Raw genomic sequence first — 23,370 nt, 5'->3', positions numbered from 1 at the left:
GAGGACATAATTATTGCTTTCCATTATTTTGATGTCTAAAGCATAAGAATTCCTTTTTTGTGTGTGTGTGAATCTAGAAGGCTTTCATAAGTCTTATACTACATGGGTGCTTTAGTGTAATTAATACACGTCAAATGAAATGAAGTATTATAACATCAGTATATTTACTGTAGTCTTATAACCTGGTGATTCACTAGGTCACAGTAATTGCAAATAAAAAGAAATGTTTTGCTTAGGAATCAAAAGGGGAGCGGCATTTTGATCTTTTAAAAAACTCTTTGTAAAATGATTGTTTTTATAAGGATAATCATCAGTTTCTGTGATTTGACATTTGTACCCTCATTTAAGCACATTTTATAAAAACATTTATAAATTTTATAAAAAAATTTTATAATGTTTATTTTTGAGAGAGAGAGAGAGAGAAAGAGAGAGAGAGAGAGAGAGAGAGAGAGAGAGAGAGTGCAAACAGGGGAGGGGCAGAGGGAGGGAGACACAGAATCGGAAGCAGGCTCCAGGTTCTGAGCGGTCAACACAGACCCTGATGCGGGGCTTGAACTCATGAGCCTTCAAGCCATGAGATCATGACCTGAGCTGAAGTCGGCAGCTTAACCGACTGAGCCACCCACGTGTTCCAAAACATTTATTTTTAAAGACAGATGTATTGAGAATCAGTATTCACAATCACAAGTTTATGTGTTTGCTTCATTACAAAAAAATTTTTTGGAAATAATTGTGGTTTTCATTTAAATTCCCTTTATGTGTGTAAAACGGAGGATTTATGTATGATCTGTCTTGAGCCTGGGTAGAAGAATTAATTAACTTCGTAAAGTAGATTATTATCATATGTAAAGGTATAACTAGTGTGCATTATAGTGCTAATTTCTATAGTTAAGAAATTGGGGTGTTTCCCATAGTTGAGGTAGGCAGTATGAAGCAGACTCCGAAGTAATTAGATCATATTAGTTCAGAAAATGGCAGGGACTTATGTAACAATTGGAATGGCACAATTATTTCTACGTATTTCTCCATTTTACTCCTTTTAATATGGAATGTTTATGGGCAGAAAACCTCAAAAGAAAATTGATAGTACTTTTCTTCTTAGCTCTAAATGGTACACATGGTCCCTACCACACCTAATAAGTGTTTTAAAAGTTTTCCTGGGGCACCTGGGTGACTCATGTGGTTAAGGGTTTGACTCTAGGTTTCAGCTCAGGTCATGAGCTCACAGAAGGTGAGTTCGAGTCCTACATCGGGCTCTGTGCTGACAGTGTAGAGCCTGCTTGGGATTCTCTCTCTCTCCCTCTGTCTCTGCCCCTACCCTACTTGCTCGTGCTTAATCTCTCTCTCTCTCTCTCGTTCTCTCTCTCTCTCTCTCAAAATAAATAAATGAACTTAAAAAAAGTTTTCCTAAAATCAGATTTCAGGGTGCTGGTGTAGTATATATACATAAGCAGTGTGAGATAAATACAATAAATTTATCTTGTAGGTTTTCTGTTTTTATTAAAATATCAAAAAATAAAGAGCTGATGATGCTACAGTAGGTTAATAGAATAGACCAGAAAAAATGCTCAGTATCAAAAACCATATTTATATTTTTTGTCACATCATTATATTCTACTTACTTGGCCAACAACTTTTAATTTTGTGCTTTGAGTGAAAATATTGTGTGTGTGTGTGGGGGGGGGAACCCTCTTGAGTTATTTTCTTGGCTATTTTTTCTGTAAAGAAATCTTGATTTTTATTGTCGTGGTAGGATTTTACAAAATAGTTTCAGAAGAATAAGCCCTTGAGAGATGAGGTGAAGTCTTTCCCTTTAAAGCATTATCTGCCAGCCAGTGGAGAGTGTCATGCTACGTTTTTTAGGTCCTTTACACTCTTGAATTTGATTTGTGCTTTTACAGCACAAATCCCAACATTCAGAAGGCAGATCTGCCTGCTTCAGCTGCCTGCAGCTATAGAGAATTAGTCTGTCATTCTCCAGAGTCGGAGAATGTGTGTGTGCGAGCGTGTGTGTGTGTGTCCGTGTCTGAGGCTGGGTGGCCAGGAGTGATTTAACTGTGCATAGGGTGAATAGTGTAGCATCTCATTCAGGCTTGGCTTTGAAACCTGTGGCATTCTGGGCTGGACAGCCGCTTCAGTGCTTCTGTTTTAATTTAGCAGGATGTTTGCTGCCATGGCAGCCAGCAGCATCCACTGCAGCAGCAAGGAAGGGCCATAGATCTGAGAATGCAGGTGGAATACTAAAACACCAGACGCTCGTGCAGCACTGGGCTTCAGTGCTTAATTTCTGCTCTTAGGGGGCTCTGCTGTGGAGGCTGTACATGCTGCGCTGTGTCAGCTCATCTAGAGTCAAGGGCTGCAGACCTAGATCAGTGAAGGGCTGGTGAGAGGTAGGAAAAAAAAAAAAAAAAAAAAAAAAAAAAAAACGTGAGCGAGATCGCTGGTGCTTCACTACCTCGCGTTTGAGAACATAGAGGTGGTAGAGGGAAATGTGGACCCATCGTCCTGCTGAGATATGTGATTGGATGAAGACTGGAAAATGTAGTTGGCTTCCTGTGCTACTTTCAGCTGGAGCCGTGTCTTTGGTGAACTCTTTTCTGCTTCAGATACGCTCCAGCAAAATGTTTGTAAGTACTGCTGATTAGGGGGAGAATGTGGCAAGCTAAATCGTGGGCAACTGACTGATTGTACTGTCGCTCTAGAATTTTATGTGAATGTTGGAGCCTGCTGGGGCTTTTACTAAAGTGCATGTGTTAATTAAAACCAAAAAGCGCCGGTTGCCATCTCTGTGTAAAAAGACAATGTGAAGTCCAGTTGAAAAGAAGAAGCCCCTAGAAGAGCCATGCAGCGGCCGGCTGAACTCTCTGTGTTTCGGAGCAAAGAAGTAAGGAGAAAGGGAGCCTGCCTTCAGAAACAGAAGTCTCTGACCAATCTTGCCCTCACCAGCGAGGGGGACAGGAGACCCACTGTGCGCATTTCCAACTGGTTTGGAAACGCTGCAAAGGCCAGCCAGAGAGAATCCGACTATGCAGAGAGGCGCTCGCTGTCCAGATTTCTCTCGCGCTCTGTGCAGTCCCTGTACCACGCCAGTGGCCCCGGCGCCTGGAACCTCCTGCCTGCTGGCCAGTCGGGCAGTAAGGGCTTGGAGGACTGGTCTTCCAGAAAAGGCTTGGAAGGGGAGAGTGATGAAGACAGCAGGTCCGAAGATGAGAACGTGTCCTCCAGGCAAAGCAGCATCAGCAGAAGCTGGGCTGAAGAGGAGGGAGAAAGCTGCCTGCGGGAAGGCACAGCTCATCTGGATGAAGACGTGATCCTTACGATGCTGGGTGACCTGGAACAGGCACTTTACACTGACTTGTTAGGTAAGTCAGGTGTGTTCCTAAGATGAGGAGGGGATTTGAAGAAGCTGCACATTTGCATTAGCCAAATAGCTTCCATTCTTCTGACTGGATTTTTAAACTGTCGTTACCCAAAAAAAATTTTTTTAATTACTTGTTGTGATTATTGGCTTTGTAAAGCTAAGCTGTGAGAACCGGGTGTAAAGTCTATTTGGGGAAAATAATTAGCAACCTGCCCTGGGCATTCTTGGCCTGATGTCCAGGATATTCTAGATATCTGTAAAGGAGTGCTAACGTCTTAAAATTCCAACATGTTTTTTTACTTAGTAATTAACAGGGCCTAGTTTTTTAACTTCCCTCAAGGTGACCTCGCCACAAATATGGAATGAACAATGAAGGGCCTCTTGGGTAAATTTGTTGTAAAGTTGGTTTTCTTCTACTGCCTCAGTGGCATCCACATAGACGGTCCTTGTTTGTGCCTCAGTGCTAAGTACCATGTATTCTAGGAACACTTCCAGAAATGCAGAGGTATCTTTTGACAGCTTTGCTCACCCACCACTTTTTGGGGGGAGGGGGTGGTGATTGGCAAAAAATTCTCCTGAGCGTGTACATTGTAACGATTGAAACTGCTATGTAGATGACCATGAACTGTTTGTTCCCACAAAGTGGGCTTTTTGATGACATAGGTCTTACTGATAACTTCTGACATAATCTTTAGTTAACTAGATATGGAGATGTCTGAAGTATTTCTTCAGTGTTGTTTCGCTTTCCACTTTGCTGCCTGCCTAAATAGCCATACTGCATACATTTTAGTTGTCATGTCTAAATTGAGCGCTCTACCAAAGGACATTTATATCACACAGTTCCTTCTTCAAAAATCCATAAGTTTTAAACCACTGACTACGTCATATTTGGTTACCATGTATGTTTACAAAAACAAAACAAAACAAAAACAAAAAACACCTCCCTATAGGACTCCTCACATGTAAAAGAATTAAACCTGACCAGTGATCTCTTTGTTTCTGATTCATACAACTGATGCTAAATGTAGATGTGTTGTTATTCTGTATGTAGACCCTCCTATTACAAGATGTTTTATGAGGCTCTCCGGAATCTTAGTGAACCAGCTTTAGAAGAAGAAAGCCTAGAGAGACAGCAGAGGCAAATATTGCTCAATTTTTCATGTCAGTTTGGCTTTAAAAGAGTAATGTTTCCACAGTTGTGGGAATAGTGATTCCTGAATCTGAATCTGAATACACCAGGTGCTTAGACATAGAAGATTTACTTCTTCACCATTGTGTGATTTCTGTGATGAACTGTTTCTCATAAAAGACCTCTATGCAGTACAAAGGCAAGAGAGGGAGTATTATTCCTTAAGGATCTTTTTAATTTTTTTTTGATCTTCTGAAACTGTAGAATCAAATAATATTCATCTTTTGCCTTTAAAATAGTAGCGTTTGTCTTGTTCTAAGTACCTCTTACATAAGTATTTTCAAAGAAATGAACAGAGAGCAGTCCCCTGGCAGGATTTGTTGGTTGCTCTGGTAAATTATAGCATGCTGCGCGTGGGTGTATATATGACATTCGCCTTTTTGTGCATAAATAACTTGGAGCATTACTGTCAAAGGGCAATCTCTCAATAGAATTCTGTATGTTCCAAGGTTTTTAAACCAAACATCTGCTTATTATATTTATGGGGTTATTCTTTTTAAGGCTTCCCCCCACCCAAACTTATGCCAGTTTTGGAAAATGCAAGTGAGAAAGTAAGGAAGAGTTTATTCAAATAGTTGTGACATGAATAATCATGTCAGGATAATGAAGCACTCCAATGCAGTTTCCTAAATAATGATGCATGTTAAGTTGGTAAATATATCCAAGCCCAGAGCACACGGGAATTTCAAGATTTCTACCACGTGCTTGACTGGGTTCTGTCTCTGACTCAAAATGGCCTCTTCCAAGTGAATTTTTAGACAGAGTTCCTTGAGTTCCACTCTTTAAACTTGTGTATCCTAATAGATTAGACTAAGGTCTGTGCTATAACTTTACAGGGGAATTTTAAAAGATAACTAGCCATGTTTTTGCTATTTTCTGCCCAAAATATCTGGCTTGAGATGAGTTGAAAAATTTCCATCCAACTCATTGTTGGGGTCATCTACAAAATTAGGGTTCTCAAAATACATCAGGCAGCTGTACTCTAAATACCATTTGAAAAGTGGTTGGTGTAGAGGATATAATTCTTTGTGAACCAGGTTCATTCATATATAATTTGATTTCCTATTAAAAGATGACAGTGCTGACAGTCTTAATTACAATGTATATAATTAAAGCCTAAAATGTAAGAGCAGGACCACATATTAAGCAAAAATGCAGAAGCCACTATTTTTCCTGAATGAAGCCTCTTGAGTGTCAGACAGGATAGTAAGGCCTTACACTCATTTTCCCAAATGGTATATTCTGTGATTATCTTCGAGTTTTTAACATTGTTGTAAACTGCTTTCTCATTGCTTATAAAGTGTCCTTTGTAAGTGGGGCTAAGAGTAGGGCTAAACTGAGCCTTAGTGGAACAGAGATTATGAAAGTGAGAGGGGATACAACGCTTTTGAGACTAAATTAACTTATCGTGTATTTTTTCTACCAACTTTTGTTGTTACTGAATAATTCACTTTATTTGTCCTTTTACATTTGGCCTTTTCAGCTGAACTTCCTTTCTCTCCCCCAATCCTCTAGACATCATTTGGATACACATTTATAGGATGTTTTAAGATTTGTGCAATCCTTAAGGGGAGTGTTAGGTGTATTTAATTATATTTTGCCTTTTATGGGTCATTGAGAACATTTACTGTGATAAATGTTGATTTGGTTGTTATCTTTCTTAACATGAATGAGGCAGAAATTGTGTTTTGCTCAATAAGGACCTGGAGAAAAGATCCATTTGTCTGATTGTCACGAACAGTGCAGTACCCTATGAGCAAATATTATGAATGAATAAAACCAAAGGAGGGAAGAAGGTGTGGTTTTGTAATATGAGAGAAGCTATATAAACAAAAATGGATTCAATTGGAAAAATTTAGGATCTAAGATGCCTGTTGGATTGGAAGAAGGACATTTAAAATGAGCTGAGGGGGTGCCTGGGTGGCTCAGTTGGTTAAGTGTCCGACTCTTGGTTTTGGCTCCGGTCGTGACCTCTTCGTTCATAGGCTCGAGCCCCACATTGGGCTCTGTGCTGACAGCGCAGAGCTTGCTGGGTCTCTCTTCCTCTCTCTCTGCCCCTTCCTCCAAAAATAAATAAACTTTTTTAAAAAGTAAAAGATAAATAAATAAATAAATTAATTAATTAATTAAAGGAGCTGGGGTGCCTGGGTGGCCCATTCAGTTAAGTGTCTGACTCTTGGTTTTGGCTCAGGTCATGATCTCATGGTTTTGTGGGTTCGAGCCCCACATTGGGCTCTAAGCTGACAGAGTGGAGCCTGCTTGGGATTCTCTGTCTCCCTCTCGCTCTACCCCTCCCTGACTTGCACTGTCTCTGTCTCTCTCAAAATCAACTTAAAAAAATTAACAAGTATATAAATAAAATAAAACATATAAAAGGAGCTGAAGAAGATGTGAAAAAAACATTTAGTGAAATGGAATGTCTGAAAACACAGTGTTTCTATAATTTATATTAAAAAGATATTGAGGGGCGCCTGGGTGGCTAAGTTGATTAAGCAGTCGACTTCGGCTCAGGTCATGATCTCGCGGTCCGTGAGTTCGAGCCCTGCATCAGGCTCTGTGCTGACAGCTCAGAGCCTGCAGCCTGTTTCAGATTCTGTGTCTCCTTCTCTCTGACCCTCCCCCATTCATGCTCTGTCTCTGTCTCAAAAATAAATAAACGTTAAAAAAAGTTAAAAAAATAAAAGATATTGAAAGAAATTAAGATATCAGTGTTATTACATGAGTTGACAAGTGGCTGACAGCCAACCTGATTCCAGTGTAGAAGTTCTCACAGAGGGAAGGGGACCAGGGCCAGGGGACATGTAAAGGTATATTCTACCACCTCGTGTAAGGTCAATGACTACATCCCTTCTTCCTTCCAGTAAAGATTATCTCAACAACTCCCTCCTTTAAGTCTTGTCATTTCTTGGGGGGCTTGGGGGGCTCACTCGGTTAAACTTCTGACTTGGGCTCAAGTCATGATGTTGCGATTCGGGAGTTCGAACTCCATGTCATGAGTGCAGAGCCCGCTTGGGATTCTCTCTCTCTCTCTCTCTCTCTCTCTCTCTCTCTCTCTCTCTCTCCCTCTCTCTTTCTTCCCCTCCCCCACTTGTGCATGCTCTTTTTCTCTCAAAAAAAAATAAATAAACTTAAAAAAAGAAGACTTGTCATTTCTCACTATCACTTAGAAACTTAGGTATATTACTGTATGAAATCTTATATTCTGATATTGGCTTTAGTGCTTCTCTGATTTTGTCCCATTCTTCACTATTTCTTTTGCCCACTTTGAGTAAAATCTCTTCTTGACCTCTGACTTTCCTTTGGCTGTAATTATATTCTGCCCTTTAAGATTTTCCTTAAAAAAATCCTTCTTTGTCTTCAGGGTTTTACCAGATTATTTTGAAGTACAAGGTAGGCTTTCTAGCCGTTTCTAAAATATGATGTTATATTTATGAGAAGGATGGGAATAAGTTCCAGAAGTATCATGATTAGAATCTTAAAGGTTATTAACAGTTCTGAGTCGTAAAGTGATGTTAGTTTATAAGGTTAAGGATTGTGTTAACTTGAGTTAGTGTAGGAAAAGTTGATGCCATGTGCCTGAGGGTACAAAATATATTTTTCTAGCTCTTGAAAATATATTTAAGGACCATTTTTATACTTTCAAGTTTGAAATAATGCTACTTTTAAACATATTTTAATCATTCAAATAATTTATAAATTAAAAAGTAGAAATTTACGGACTGGAAGCAAAATGATGGTTGTTTTGGCAACCATCCAGGATGAGGAATAATGAACAATGTAGTAATGTTTGGGTGAAGAAGAAAACAGAGGAATCAGCAGTTGTGTCTTCTGGTATTTAACTGCCCATGGTGAAGGTAGTATAAAGTTGTTCTGTCAGTTTCAGAGCCACTAGGACCTCTGGATGGAAATGAAAGGGAGGCAAATTATTCATCCTCAGAAATGTTTTCACAATTAGAAGTTTCTAATAGAAGGAGCCGTCTCTTCCTGAAGAGGAAGGCTTTCCAGTCTTAGAGGTTTCAGGCAGAGGCACATGGCTGTCACCCGTGTGAGGCATAGATCATGTGAGGCATAGATGAGTTTCCTCACTGGCTGAGCTAAGAAGAAGCATTCTCTGGAATCCCTACCAATTCTATGATTATACTGTAAATGCTAAGTGGGTGTATTTGTTGCGTATGTGTCTTTTTTTTTAATCTGGCATAAATTCTGAGGAAGAAAATGAACATGTCAAATATCTACTTCTATTCTTGAAACAGATTGTAGATATGCATCTTGACTTGTCTATAGTGGCAGTCTTCCTACTGGAGTTTAATATATGCTATTTTCTACCTTCACTTTCCCTCCACTTTTTCCTTTGCTTCCATTCCCTTCTCCTTCCCACCATCCCCTTCCTTTGCCTTCCTGTTCTTCCCCTCTCCTTCTCATACCTTCCCTCCCTTTACTCTATCAGTGCCCCGCTCTCCCTTCCTGTCCTCCCTTTACTCTATCAGTGTCCCTCTCTCCCTCCCTGTCCTCCTGCATCTTTCCTTCTTGTTAAAATTTCCCATCACGGAACATCCTTTTGAGCCCAAACTGAACAGAAGAGAAACTGTACTTCCTCTGCCATCTCCCCATGTTCTTCTCATTATCCAGATAGACAAGTTTCAAATGGCCACTGGCCTGGAAGGTGTTACGTCGCATAATCAAACTGGTTTTCTGGCACCTCTACCTCCAAATGATGGGTAGTGGTTGTGTAAGGCCAGCATTTGTCACACTGGCAGAGCTGCTTGTCTTGTGCCTATTAAACACATGCTGACTTGAGATGCCAAGGACTTTACTGGAACTGTAATGTCACATGTGGATGCTGTGAGTCCCTGTGGAAAGCGGGGAAGGAATTGAGAATAAAGCTATCCGATGTTGTGAATTTTGATCCATGAGTCTAATAAAATAAAACACTTACAAATGTATTGCTTCTAAAAGAAAAGGCCTCTATCTTACTCCCCAGAGTCCAAATGTATAATTGCTACCAGGTAAGTTTATCTTACTATTCTGAATATACCTAGAAGTAAGTAATTATGGAGATAATTAGAATCCCAATAATTTCAGTTTTTTTTAAATTAAGCTCGGTAACATGCAGTACTCTACAGTGTATTGCTGAATTAATCACTGTCACTTTGCAATGATTAAGGTCACAAATCTATAAAGTATTATTGGATTATCATCACTTCTTATCATCAATTTATTACTTGTAATGTCACATTTGTTTCTATTCACATTTTATTTGTAGAAAGGAGAATCATAATTTTCAGATAATAGGCATTTGGAATGTCCTACCTTTATTTTATTTTTAAGGAGAGGAATTTGTATTACTTATCTATGTATACAGTTATTCTGAGACCAGGAAATGACTTGACTGACAAGTTTATTATTGTGTTACTTTTTTAGGTGAAGATCCTGAAACAAGAAGAATGAGAACAGTTAAAAACATAGCAGACTTGAGGCAAAATTTAGAGGAGACTATGTCCAGTCTTCGTGGGACCCAGATAAGCCACAGGTTTTTTTTGTTTTGTTTTTTGTTTTTTCTCAGTTCTACATTTCTTTGGGCCAATAAAGACAAATGACAACCGAGCACTAACTTCTTCTAATGATAAAGAATTTAATTTTCCTTAACTGTTTTCTCACTTAAATTTTACATGACATTCAACTGGTGACTTCTTAGCACAAACCCAGGTACTTTTTTTCTCCTATCCGTCTCTTCTTTAATAGAATGCCCCATTCAAACTGAATTAGCTACTGAAATTGCCACCATCACTACTAAGTAGATTCGCATGCCTGTGCCATGGACAGTTGAAATGCATCTGGCAGGGGGGAGGGGAGGGGAGAGAGACTTTCAAGAATAATTTTGGTCAACTTCCAGAATCGTTCTGAGAAGCTGTAAGGGGTTCGGTTCAGGGTTTGTTGAAAGTGTGAACAAAAATTTGCTTTATCTAAACTGTGATGATGACCTTTCTTTTGAACGCACGAAAGTAAAACAAACAAACTTCAGAATGCCCCTCCCACATTTCGACCTCTGCAGAGGTGTCTTGCATCTCATAAGAATGCCGAGATAGCATCTCACGATGAGTGCATCATTTGGCTTACCTGAAAATGGCATGCTTCTAAGAAACTCTAGCCTTTCCAGTCCTCATGTATTGCATTCTCGGTCTATGACCCCAAGTAAATCAGAGTTTAGTGACTTCTTCGCTTTGTTGACAGCACCCTGGAGACAACATTTGACAGCACTGTGACAACAGAAGTGAACGGAAGGACCATACCCAACTTGACAAGCCGCCCCACTCCCATGACCTGGAGGTTGGGTCAGGCGTGTCCTCGACTTCAGGCTGGAGATGCCCCTTCCCTGGGGGCTGGCTACCCTCGCAGTGGTACCAGCCGACTTATCCACACAGACCCCTCGAGATTCATGTACACAACGCCTCTCCGTCGAGCAGCTGTGTCTCGACTGGGAAACCTATCACAGATGGACATGAGTGAGAAAGCAAGCAGTGACCTGGACATGTCTTCTGAAGTTGACGTTGGTGGATACATGAGTGATGGTGATATCCTTGGGAAAAGTCTCAGGGCTGATGACATCAACAGTGGGTAAGTGGCCCTGGGCTCTACCAACATTATGTGAACAGGGAGGGTGGTCTCCTAAGATGCATTAGCTATAGGAAGGGTATATAGGTGAGCTCACAAAGTCATTAGAAAACATAATAAATCAAAGGTTATTTGGGGGTATATCAGGCCCTCTCATCTGCTCATTCCTGAAAAGTAAAATATCTAAAATTTCTATAAAATCTTTTCATTGTGAGCCATTACATTTTTCTATTGTTAGTTTAGAGAAACAAATGTGCCCTGGGCTTTTCAGAGTGATTTTCACATGCTTCTTAAGTAACAGATTTTGTAGTGAAAGACGTGGGAAGGGGACAGGAGGAGTTTTGCTGAGCTGCTGCAATTTTTTTTTGTTTTAATTTGGCTTATCAAAGCTGCCTATAACTGCTTGGAGGAACAAATATTTTCTAGCATTCTTCAGTTATGCACCTCGAATTGAAAGCTTCAATCTCTTTTGATGAGATTTTTTTTTTAAATCTTAGCCTTTGTTGTTGTTTTTTTTTTTCTGTTTCCTATCATATTCCAAAAAAACACTGTTGTGATTATAAAACTTTTAAAGATTTTGGCAGTTTGGAATATTTAGTTCAATCTGAGCATGAACGAAGGCAATAGGAAACTCTATTAAAACTGCTTCTATTAATTATAATTCCCTACAGACGAGAAAACTGGTCTGAGCTGGCCACAATTGTGTAATGCTGAAGAAAGGCTGGACTTGCATTAGAACTCAGATATATCTGACTTCAAAACCTAGGGTCTGTGATATAACAAAAAGCTTCCCAATCAATTTTGTCATTTTCATGGGAGTCTGGGTTTTGACTTATTCTTTGTCCTTAGACATCTGAGAGGACCAGTAACGGAAATCATTCTCCTGTATGAGTAACCCTGACTTCATTCATTCATGAAAGGAAAGGAAAGGAAAGGAAAGGAAAGGAAAGGAAAAAGAAGAGAAAAGAAAAGAAAAGAAAAAGAAAATCTTATTTGAAAGGTGACAAGACCTTAAAATAACTCAGACAAGCTTTAGATCAGATTTATAGCTCTGCTCTGTATCCACTGTTTCCTTGTGACCACCTTCGTGGTGGCTAAATTCCAACAATTTAGAATTAGGGAGACAGATGGTGGTCAGTTAGGGTAGGAAATAGTTGAGTTGCCACTGGAGTCAGAGTGCAATTTAAATTCCTTTTGACCATAGCTATCTGTGGACCGCTTGGGGCCTTAAGTTATCCAAACTCCTTTTTGTTATCTGTAATAAGGATAAAATGGCAGAATCTCTCCAAAACCATTAGGAATCGAGGAAATAATCTACAAAATTGTACTTCCACAAAGCCTGTCACAGTATGAGTGTTGAATAAATGTGTCACTATCATAATTCCATTTATTATCATTCACACTCATACTGATTTATAGATGCTATTGTTATCATTTTTGTACATGTTAGATTCCACCTAGGAGGGAGTGCCCAGTATAGGGAGCATGATGGCAATGCAGGAACATCTAAGGCATGAACTTTTTCTCCCATCTCTCTCCTTTCTCACCCATTCTTTCCACTCTCCCTCCTATATCCTCTTTTTTCTTTCTTTGTCTCTTTAAATGAGAGCATATGTGTGTATTCACTTTTTATATTTACTACTGGATGAAGATTTAACTATACACATAAATATCATATTTATACACACATGTATATGCATATTTATATATACAGAGACACATATACATATATATGTATATATATAATATACAGACACATACATAAGCCGTCTATCTCATTATTTACAGTAGTTACATTCTATAAAATCACTACATACACTGAATTAGTGAACACTGAACCATTGCTCCTAGGGGAAATACAGATATAGTTCCTGTGATCTTTTGGTCATAATAGTTTCATCAAACCATCAGAATATAGTCTTGTTGTATGTGTATTTCAATTTAAAGCGAGCTTATTTATTAGTACATATTGGAGATACATATTGTAGATTCATTATTGTAGATATTGTTAATACATATTGTATTGTTAATACATATTGTAGATACATTAACATTGAGCTCATGCCTAAAAGCAGTATAATCCATGCCTGCATGAAGCTCATCTAACACATATTTTTCCATAAGGCACATCGCAGCCTTCCTACACTTGGGAACACAAGGGCACTTCAGCACTACACTTGGGGGCCATCTTAACACCAGAATTTCAAACAGGAAGCACAAAAATGTGAAAAATGTGGCTCTAAATAGACTAAAGAGGACACACTGGCAGTAGGAGAGCTGAATCAAGAAGGCAGAATATCACCTTATTTGACCTCAGCCTGGAATGTCCTCATGAGCAACTTAAATTTCTCTCTGTTCTGTGCCTGTCCGTGAGTGACCATGAATATGTTGCAATTATTGATTTGGGGCTTCAAAGTTTAGCCAGTAAGCAAATTTGCAAATGTGGTATTTATGAATAATTAGGATTGACTATATTTATTTATAAACAAGTAAAATGTTTATCTGGAGAGGGAAAGCATATCTTGGGAGCAGTTTAAACCAGAAATCAATGGACATTGACAATGTAATGTGTGAGTCATTTCAAAGGTCTCATACAGAAAAAAAACTGAAGAGTTCAGAGTAGGGAGAAAGTGCTAAATACAGGCATGAAATAGAAAGGAGGGGATAAGACAAGGAAATAGTTTAATTATAGTCTCTGATTTATTTTTTTATTTTTTATTTTAGAAAAAAGACAGAGCAAAGGAGGTGCAGAGAGAGAGAGAGAGAGAGAGAGAGAGAGAGAATCCCAAGCAGGCTCTAAGCTCAGCTGGAGCCCAAGGCAGGACTCTATCCCATGATCCTGGGATAATGACCCAAGCCAAAACCAAGACTCTGATGCTTAAACCACTGAGCCATGCAAGTGCCCCTACATTCTGTCACTGAAATAGCTATGGGGGTACCTGGTTCAGTTGGTTAAGCACCCAACTCTTGATTTGGGCTCAGGTTATGATCCCAGAGTCATGGGGTCCCTCCCCACTCTCTCTTGTGTACTCTGTCTCTCTTTCTAAAAAATAAAAATAAATAAATAAATATCTAAAGAGGAGAGAAATGTAATAAGAGCATGTTTGTAAAAAAAAGTATAAATATTGTAGAAAGAATGTCATTTGATAAGCTTCACTAAAAAAATAATTTTCAAAGTCACAGGGACACTTGGATTGGATGATATTCACTGACCTTTCCCCCAACTGAGATTCATGGAATCTGAGTACTTAATTTTGAGAGATAGGGACTATTGTGACCGGACCTCAATAACATTATGCTAAAAAGTTTACACAGTGTACTCTAAACAATTGAAAGCAGATTATCGAATAGTCACAGAATAAGATATGATGATGATTTTTAAAAACCCCCTTTAGGGTAAATCTGCAAAATGGATTGAGGGGAGCAGCTCTGATGGCAGGTTTCAGACATTACTGCAAAAGTCCACGTCCAAGTTTTGTAGTCCAGAAACATGACAGTGGCCTTGACAGGGGTGAAAGAAGGAAAGAATTTGAATGGGAGGTACCAGAGAGGAGAAATGTACAGAATTAATGATAGGCTACTCATGAGGGCTTCAGAGAGGCAGAGAATTCAGATACGATGCCCATTTTGTAAGCACAGGAGGTAGAAAATTATACCTTTAGAGAAAATAGGCAGACAGAGAGAAATGATTTTTATTTTTGAGAAAGCAGAGAGGAGATGCTGAGTGTAGAGTTTCCAATGTAGAGTTGGAGACAGTGTGGTATAAAAGTTTGTTGTTGAAAATGCAGAAGTAGTTTTCAGGGTAGAGCTATGATGGAGAGTGTGGTCTCAGAGAAGACAGTAGAACTTGTGGGCATGAGGACTCCTGGGGAAAGAATGGAGAGACAGAAGAGGGATCTTCAGCTGAAGTAAATACGGGTGTATGTATCCAAAAAATATCTCTAAGTTCATCCTATGTGCCAAGCAGCATTTTGGGACCGTGTGTGCAGTGGTGAGCAATAGAGACACAGCGCCATGTGACTTACGTGCGGCCTTTTTTGTTTGTTTGTTTGTTTTTTAATTATCGTCAAGTTAGCTAACATACAGCGTATACAGTGTGCTCTTGGTTTCGGGGGTAGATTCCTGTGATTCATCGCTTACATATAACAACCAGTGCTCCTCCCAACAAGTGCCCTCCTCAATGCCCATCACCCATTTTACCTCCCCCGCCCCGCCCATCAACCCTCAGTTTGTTCTCTGCATTTAAGAGTCTCTTATGGAATTGCCTCCCTCCCTGTTTGAAACTGTTTTTCCCCTTCCCCTCCCCCATGGTCTTCTTGTTAAGTTTCTCAAGTTCCGTATATGAGTGAAAACATATGATACTTGTCTTTCTCTAACTGACTTATTTCACTTAGCACGATACCCTCCAGTTCCATCCCTGTTGTTGCAAACGGCAGGATTTCATTCTTTCTCATTGCCAAGTAGTATTCCATGGTATGTATAAACCACATCTTCGTTTTTAAAATATTTTTGTAGACACTCGTTTATTCAGTGAACGAACGTGTCCTATATACACACATGTGTGTGAGTGTGTGTGTATAGATTCTTGGATCAGGAGTTTTTCCTTAAGCTAATTTTTTGAAACAGCTGAGTTCTGTATGTAATAATACATATTACAGGCATACTTCAGTTGGGAGTGTGTACCATATAGTCTCTCAGAGAATAAGATGGATGGAAGTTATTCTGCTTCTGGCCCACCAGGCTTCCAGTGTCACCCTGAGCATTGATATTCAACAGGCAGATGGAAAAAGAGAGGAAGAACTGCGGTGTGAGAATATTCCCTACGTACGAGATCTGGAGGTTGCGCGTATGACTTCTACCCACACTTCCTTATCCAAAACGGCTCTGTTGCCACATCTAACTGTGAGGGAGGCCAGGAAATCTGGGTTAGCTGTGTGCCCAAGAGGAAGAGGAAGTTGGTTGAGGAGGGCTAGCTAGGTTCTGCTGAATTCACTCCTGAGAAACACAAAAAAAGTCATATCCATTGTCCTTCCTACTTGTTTCATACCTCAGTGGAACCCATTTCAGGCTTCTGTTCATTTTTGTTCCTGTCCGTGTTTCAAATGAAGTCTTGGGAGTGTTTTACAAATGGGCCCATTTAAGTATCGTCACTGGTTCACATGTTATATTTTTGTCATCAGTAGTCAGTATATTTAAAAAAGGCTAAAAATAACACAAATCCTGTATGAAAACTTCCCCTGGTGTGGTTGACCTGTTTGGCATTATGCATTTTCTCTTTGCCATGGCAGAGTACAGAACATGGACATGTAAGGCATGACACAGAATGCTGTGCCCTGGGCAGAAGGTGACTAGCCGTGATCAGCCGGTGGTATGGCTGGTTTCAGCTCAAGTGGGATTGAGGGGTCTTGTGTGGAGGACATCCCACGGTGTACTGCACTTAATTGCTCACCAGTCTACACACAAAAAAATTTGGTATCCCTAGGATGTAGCCTGATGCTTCCGCCTAGAATTAAAAGGTGGGAAGACGAGAGGACTAGAGACATCCCAGGAGAATTTTAATTTGATGATGTTGTAAGCAAGAAAAAGGGGCATAGAAATTGTGCTACGATTCATGAAGAAATTGAGTCACAAGGTTAATTTTCTGTTCCCAATTTTTAAAAAAAGTACATTTCACTGATTAAAGGGACAAATAGCTCAAAAGACATAGTAAAGAATGAAGGTGTTTAATTTAGGATTTTTCTTTTCTCCTGTAATCACAAGGAATGTCATGAAGTGAATGGGAATGGAGTTTCATTTTCTCATGTACCTTAAGTAGAACTCTGAAAACTAGTTAATCGGCATTCTGAGAATTCAGAATTTCCTGAAGCATGTAAAGACTTATCTCTTTCTTCTCTTTTTAAAATTACTTTAAACACTTGGGGAATGTGAATCTGCCAGTAATTAGGAATTAGTCAGAGAAAGCCTCTTGCTTATCATGAGGCCCTGAAAAAGTCTCCATTTATGAAGCAAAGAAAGAACATGCTGGAAAATTGGGGAGAAAGTTACATATTTTAACTGGGTGGAAATTGAAGTTATCTGCAGATGTCACAGTGTAAATAGCTGGGCCAGAATATAACCTGAAATTCTACTTAAAGTCACATGGCCCAAACACAAAGTAATTTAATTCTGGGCAATTAACTTTTTGGAAAGGGAGGTGAATGCTTTGACCCTTCTCTCTGGATCCTCCCTCAATTCACACTTAGTAAACTTGGTGATAGGAAGTATGCCTAACATTGGAAAGGGCAGGGTTAAAGCAGTGAGTTGAAAGGGTTTATATGGCAAACCACAGATTCCTAATCCTAATGCTTCAATTAATTGCATATTGAAGATATGAGAGTTATGTTTAGTGAATGTGGAGATCCTAATGGAAAAATAGCTGGTAATAATAGCCAACACTTACATAGCACGTACTAAGTGCTAGACAATGTTCTATGCATTTTACATGTGTTAACTCACATATGATTCACCATAACTCTCACAGGGAAGCCTATCATTACTATCTCCATTTTATAGATGAAACAACTGAGGCCTGGATAGTTTAAGTGACTTTAGCTAGAACTCAGAAAATTTGTTAACTGGCTTCTGGGAATTCAAAATTCCTTAAAGCATGCAATGCTGGACTTGAACCTAAGCAGTTTGGCTCCAGTCTGTACTCAGCCATCATGACATACTGACCTTGTGAGATTGTCTCCATGTCTGCATGTACACATTTCTCTCCTAGGAGTTGATTTTTTATAATATAACAGAGCTTCACAGCAAGCATTCATTATTGGTATAGTTTTTTTTTTTTTTTAAGCTAGCATATTTGTTCTAGGGGACAATACTTAATATTATCTGTGTTCAGCTAAAGGAAGATGCTGAACTAGAGTGCCTTTGAGGTTTAAAAACAAATCCAAAAACTTTAGATGCCTCGCATGTTCATATCATTAAAAAGTAGTTCGTTGTCACAGTCGCTGATAAGAAATTCGAATGTAAAAACACAGAATTCTAGTAAGTTGTGGTACATGCATCGGTTTTGAATCTTGCCAAACCCCCACAAAAACAGACAAAGCAACTAAACAGCAAAGCAGAATCACAATTATTGTTTATACATAAAAGATGATGACAGGGGCGTCTGGGTGGCTCAGTCGGTTAAGCGTAGACTCTCAGTTTTCGGTTCAGGTCATAATCTCATGGTGTTGTGAGTTCGAGCCCCACATCAGGCTCTGTGCTGACAGCTCAGAGCCTGGAGCCTGATTCTGATTCTGTGTCTCCCTCTCTCTCTGCCCGTCCCCCACTCATACTCTGTCTCTCTCTCTCTCTCCCCCCCCAAAAAAATAAATAAAAAACATTAAAAAATTAAAAATAAAATGGATGAGACAATGATACACATGAGAATAGCTGATTATAAAAATGTAATTTTGAGTGAAGGAAAGAAGTCACAAGAAAACATGTAGTGTGACTCAATTTATAGGAAGTTCAAATCCAGGAGATGCTAAACAATTTAGTTTTAAGGATACATGCCTATGTGGCAAAGATATAAGTAAAGGAGTGCTTACAAAATCCAGAACATTAGCTATCGCTGAAGGGGAGGTTTGGGGATATGAGGGGTGGGAGGCTATATGGCGATTGCAAAAACTGTAAATGTCCTCTTTCTGAAGCCAGGTAGTAAGTACATGAAAGTTGATATTATTTTTATTATTATTTGATATGTATTTTTATACCTTATATATCTGAAAAAAATATATCTCCCTCTAAATTTTTTTTTCAAAAAGCATGAAATTGCTATGATGGTACAATTGTATATCTTTCTGTTCATTGAGAAATGAAAGTAGGATTAAACAATATAAAAAATAAGATTTTTAGGGGAACCTGGGTGGCTCAGTCAGTCAAGTGTTTGAGTCGGTTTCGGCTCAGGTCATGATCTCATGCTATGTGATATCCATGCAGAGCCCACTTGGAATTCTCTCTCTCTCCCTCTCTCTCTGCCCTTTCCCTGTTCTGTCTCTCTTTCTCAAAATAAACAAATTTAGAAAAATAAGATTTTTACAAAGTTTCTCTATTGCAGTGAATTCCAGACATAATTAGAGCATAATGATACCGCTTCACAGATTTGAACAGACTCCATCTTGTAATAGCTGAGTGTGGTGAGTGACGAGCGGCACGTATCTATATTGTTGATTGGGTAGACGGTGTCTTTGCCTTTAACTATACTAACACACACACAAGGAACACGAGCCTTAGTGATGAAGATAACATATGGTCAGTTTATACTAGATTTGAGATGCTTATGAGACATCCACCTATCCATGCCTTGGAAGCAATTTAATACCTTATTTTACAACAAGGTGAAATGATATGGGCTAGAAATACTAATTTAGGTAATAGACACCTAAGGCAAATATGCCATAAGTATGCAAATTTGCCTGTACAGAAAGAAGCAGAGTAGCAGTGTAAGTGAGGAAGAATTAGGAAATGCTTTGTGAGACTATTTTTTCATGTGAATATTTTTTTATTTAAAAAAAATTTTTAATATTCATTTATTTGTGAGGGGGAGAGAGAGAGGGGGGGGGGAGAGAGAGAGAGATGAGTGTGAGCAGGGGAGGGGCAGAGAGAGAAGAGAGGGAGGCACAGAATCCGAAGCTCAGGCTCCAGGCCCTGAGCTGTTGGCATAGGGTCTGACACAGGGCTCGAACTCATGAGTCATGAGATCATGACCTGAGCTGAAATCTGACACTTAACCGACTGAGCCACCCAGGCACCCCTCATAGCTTATAGAATTTGAATGTGACTAAAATTATTCTAATACTTTCACATTTTGAAATAATTTATTTTTTTTGTCAGTAACCTTCACGATTCTTTTGCAGTTTTTTTGTGCTAACAATCTTCCCTGTGATTGTTATCTCTTCTCAAACGCATCTTGGCTGTCAGTTTTGCAGTTTAGATATAATGTTCTTAGGAAATCATTTTTAAAATTTTACATTATTCTTTCAAAATGATTCCCTAACATTTATAGCTCCCAAGACTATAGCATAATTCTTGTAGAGGAACTATAAAATTCATGTTCTTTTAGATTTTTAAATCCTCCAGAAAGAATGAAAAGAAGGAAGAATTACCAAGATAATTTAAATCAGATATTTGTCTTGTGTGGTGCCTGTATGTTGTTTTTTAAATGACAAACTCATGGTGGGATGCCTGGGTGGCTCAGCCAATTGAGTGTCTGACTTCGGCCAAGTTATGATCTCACAGTTCGTGGGCTCGAGCCCTGCATCAGGGTCTGTGCTGACATCTCAGAGCCTGGAGTCTTCTTTGGATTCTGTCTCCCTCTGTCTGCCCCTCCTCTCTCTCTCTCTCTCTCTCTCTCTCTCTCTCTCTCTCTCTCTCTCTCTCTCTCTCAAAAATAAACATTAAAAAAAAATAACAAACTCATGGTTCTATTATGAAGATGCCCTATCAACATTCAAATGAGAGTATCTGTAGACAGAGGAATTAGAACTGACTCAATTTTTTGTTTTAATTGATACCTGTTGGAAACCTATTTGATATTACTTGGAAAATCAAGAAGCCCAAGAAAAAGGAATATCCTTTAAAATACTTTTTGAAAAAAGATTTTACTAAATTTATTGAAATTTTAAACATTGTTTTTTCCTTTTGCAAATTAGTTTTCAAAGCAGTTGACCTTTGTCTATAGAACTTACTTTTCTGTAAGTATTAAATAATTGAAAGGTTATGTTTCTAATAGAAGTGATCTGTCATCTTATTTCTTGTTTCCATGCATCACCATCATGGGTAAAGTTGCCCCAAGATCTGCTATGATGCTTTCTTTTTACAATATGGAAGCCTTTTAAGTTCAGCTGAACAAATGTTCAATATATTTGTTGATCCCAAATGATATACAAAACATTGTGTTAAACACTGTTGGAGATACACAAATGAATAAGCAGACCAGTGAGACATACATGAAACATAACTTGTGTACATTGTTATAACTTCCTCCAGAAACTAAGTTTAGGATTAAGCATGTTGGTAAAAAAGAAAATGAAGAAGAAGAAGAAAAAGAACGTCTCACTTGTCTGGAGAGAAGATTTCTACTACCCTCAACCTTTTATTTATTTTTTATTTTTCAAAAAGAGGGAGAGAGTGTGCATGCATTCATGCACCCAAGAGCAGGGATGGGGCAGAGAGAGATAGAGACAGAGACAGAGACAGAGAGAGACAGAGAGCATCTTAAACAGGCTCCACACCCAGTGCAGAGCGTCATGAGGAGCCTGATGTGAGGCTTGATGCAGGGCTCAATTTCAGGATGGTGAGATCATGACCTGAGCCAAAATTAAGAGTTGGCTGTTTAACCACTGAGCGACCCAGGTGCCCCTTCCCTCAAACTTTTACAACACAATTTTGAAAGAGTGAGAAAAATATTTGCCTAACTAAACGCTTTTACCTTATTACCTATATTACCTTATAAGGATAATTCAGAATGACTTAGTGTTGTTTTGTAAATAAAATGCATATATTTCCTTTTCAAAATATGTGGGAGAGACTTTGTGAATCACAAGTAGCTACTAGTTATAGGGCTCTCATATTAAGAGCTTTGGGTATTCTTCCTTTAATTTTCTTAAAAATCTATCTGCAGATTTTATTCTTCCCAAATTCAGTGGAAGAAATTGAGGCATAGGTTAAGAAACTTGTTCAAGGCCCTTCAACTAGTAAGGGCAGAATTCATAATCATCGAAGCAATTCGCCAGTTTGATAATCCTAGCTTTAACTATTTGGTCAGTCTTCAATATAGCCGTGATTGAATATTTTTTTTATTCCAAAAAGTGAAATTGACTCCAATTTGCTTAAACAGATTGGGAACATGATTGTAAAGAAGGATATCTCCTAGAACCCAAGGACAAGTTGAAACCACATGGCCAAGTATCTGCTTCCTTTTGTGCATCTGTGCCATTGTTTTTACTTTGCTGACCAACTTTCTCTGTGACTCCTTACATCTTGTGGAAATAAATACATCTCCTTAGTCTTCATGATCATTACCTCTATTCGCATAGAAAGACTGATGACCTATCTTTTAATCCTAGTTCTCAAGAAAGAAAAATTTGATATATAGCCCAGCATGAGGCTATATAAACAATGTGTTCTAATCCTCCATAGCCAAGGAAGGAAGATGACCATTAGTAACATGACAATTTGGGTCTACCATCCCTGTGCAATGGTGATGGTCCCATGATGACAGGGAAGTATCTCTCCAAGGTATGAAGTGGGGCAGTGTGGCCCTTCAGTTCAGACAGTAATGCATGATGGTTCAGATCATTCCTAGATTTATTTCTTAATTCTGCTACGACTGGTTGAGTAACACTGGGTGACTTAGCCTTCTCATGTTCACTCGTTTTATCTCTAATGGGACAGTCGTAATGTTATTACATGTAAACTATTTAGAACAGTTAATGGAAACATTTTAAACAATACATCTAGGCTATTATTTTATCATAGTGGCCAATTGGTAGCATACATTTTACTTATCAAAAAAATTCATCTAATTTTAAGTTTAATAATATTACATTACTCCTATGACCTTCAATCTTCAAAAATGAGATTTACAAGATGAAATGATCTTGCTCTTACTTTGCTAAGAGTTATATTATATCCAAGCTTGTTTAAAATTTTGATAACCAAAGGGAAATAAATGGAGGTTTTACATAGGCTAGTTATTTGGTGTAGCAAGTAAGATTGGTTTCCTAATAAACTTGAAAAGATGCTCTAACTTTTCCTGGTGGGTAAAATGTTTATGTAGAAAAAACTGTGATAGGGCACATTTACATAATTATTGAAAATTGTGAATACTTTTTATGAAACTAAATTATACAGATGAGATCATTTAATTTTCTGTTGATTAATGACACATTTGTTTTCAGGTACATGACAGATGGAGGGCTCAACCTATATACTAGAAGTCTGAACCGAATACCTGACACAGCGACTTCCAGGGATGTCATCCAAAGAGGGGTTCACGATGTGACAGTGGATGCTGACAGGTAATGCTGTCAGTAATGTGATGGTGAGAAGTGCATAAAGCAATTTCCTGAGTGAGATCTGAGAAGTTTTACAGTATAAATGAAAGGACTTCTAATATTTATGTAATAGTCGTTTTGGAATATTTTAAAAATTAAGGTGGGTTTTCTTACAAGACTTG

At 38.7% G+C, this 23,370-nt stretch overlaps 1 protein-coding gene across 7 annotated transcripts in view; it reads left to right on the top strand.

Moving 5' to 3' along the window:
- The window catches only part of NAV3 (neuron navigator 3), a 595,128-nt gene that overhangs the window by 424,022 nt on the left and 147,736 nt on the right, over window positions 1–23,370 (top strand). For all 7 annotated transcript variants that reach the window (XM_058741945.1, XM_058741948.1, XM_058741947.1 and 4 more), the window contains exons 10-12: window positions 9,972–10,080; window positions 10,782–11,165; window positions 23,093–23,212. In XM_058741945.1, the coding sequence (XP_058597928.1) occupies window positions 9,972–10,080; window positions 10,782–11,165; window positions 23,093–23,212 (613 nt within the window). The remainder of the gene's footprint in view (window positions 1–9,971; window positions 10,081–10,781; window positions 11,166–23,092; window positions 23,213–23,370) is intronic.

This window comes from Neofelis nebulosa, chromosome 8 (genome assembly GCF_028018385.1).
Source record: "Neofelis nebulosa isolate mNeoNeb1 chromosome 8, mNeoNeb1.pri, whole genome shotgun sequence".
NCBI lineage: Eukaryota > Metazoa > Chordata > Mammalia > Carnivora > Felidae > Neofelis > Neofelis nebulosa.
Note: the sequence above shows the minus strand (reverse complement) of the source record. Positions and strands in the feature narration are given on the sequence as shown.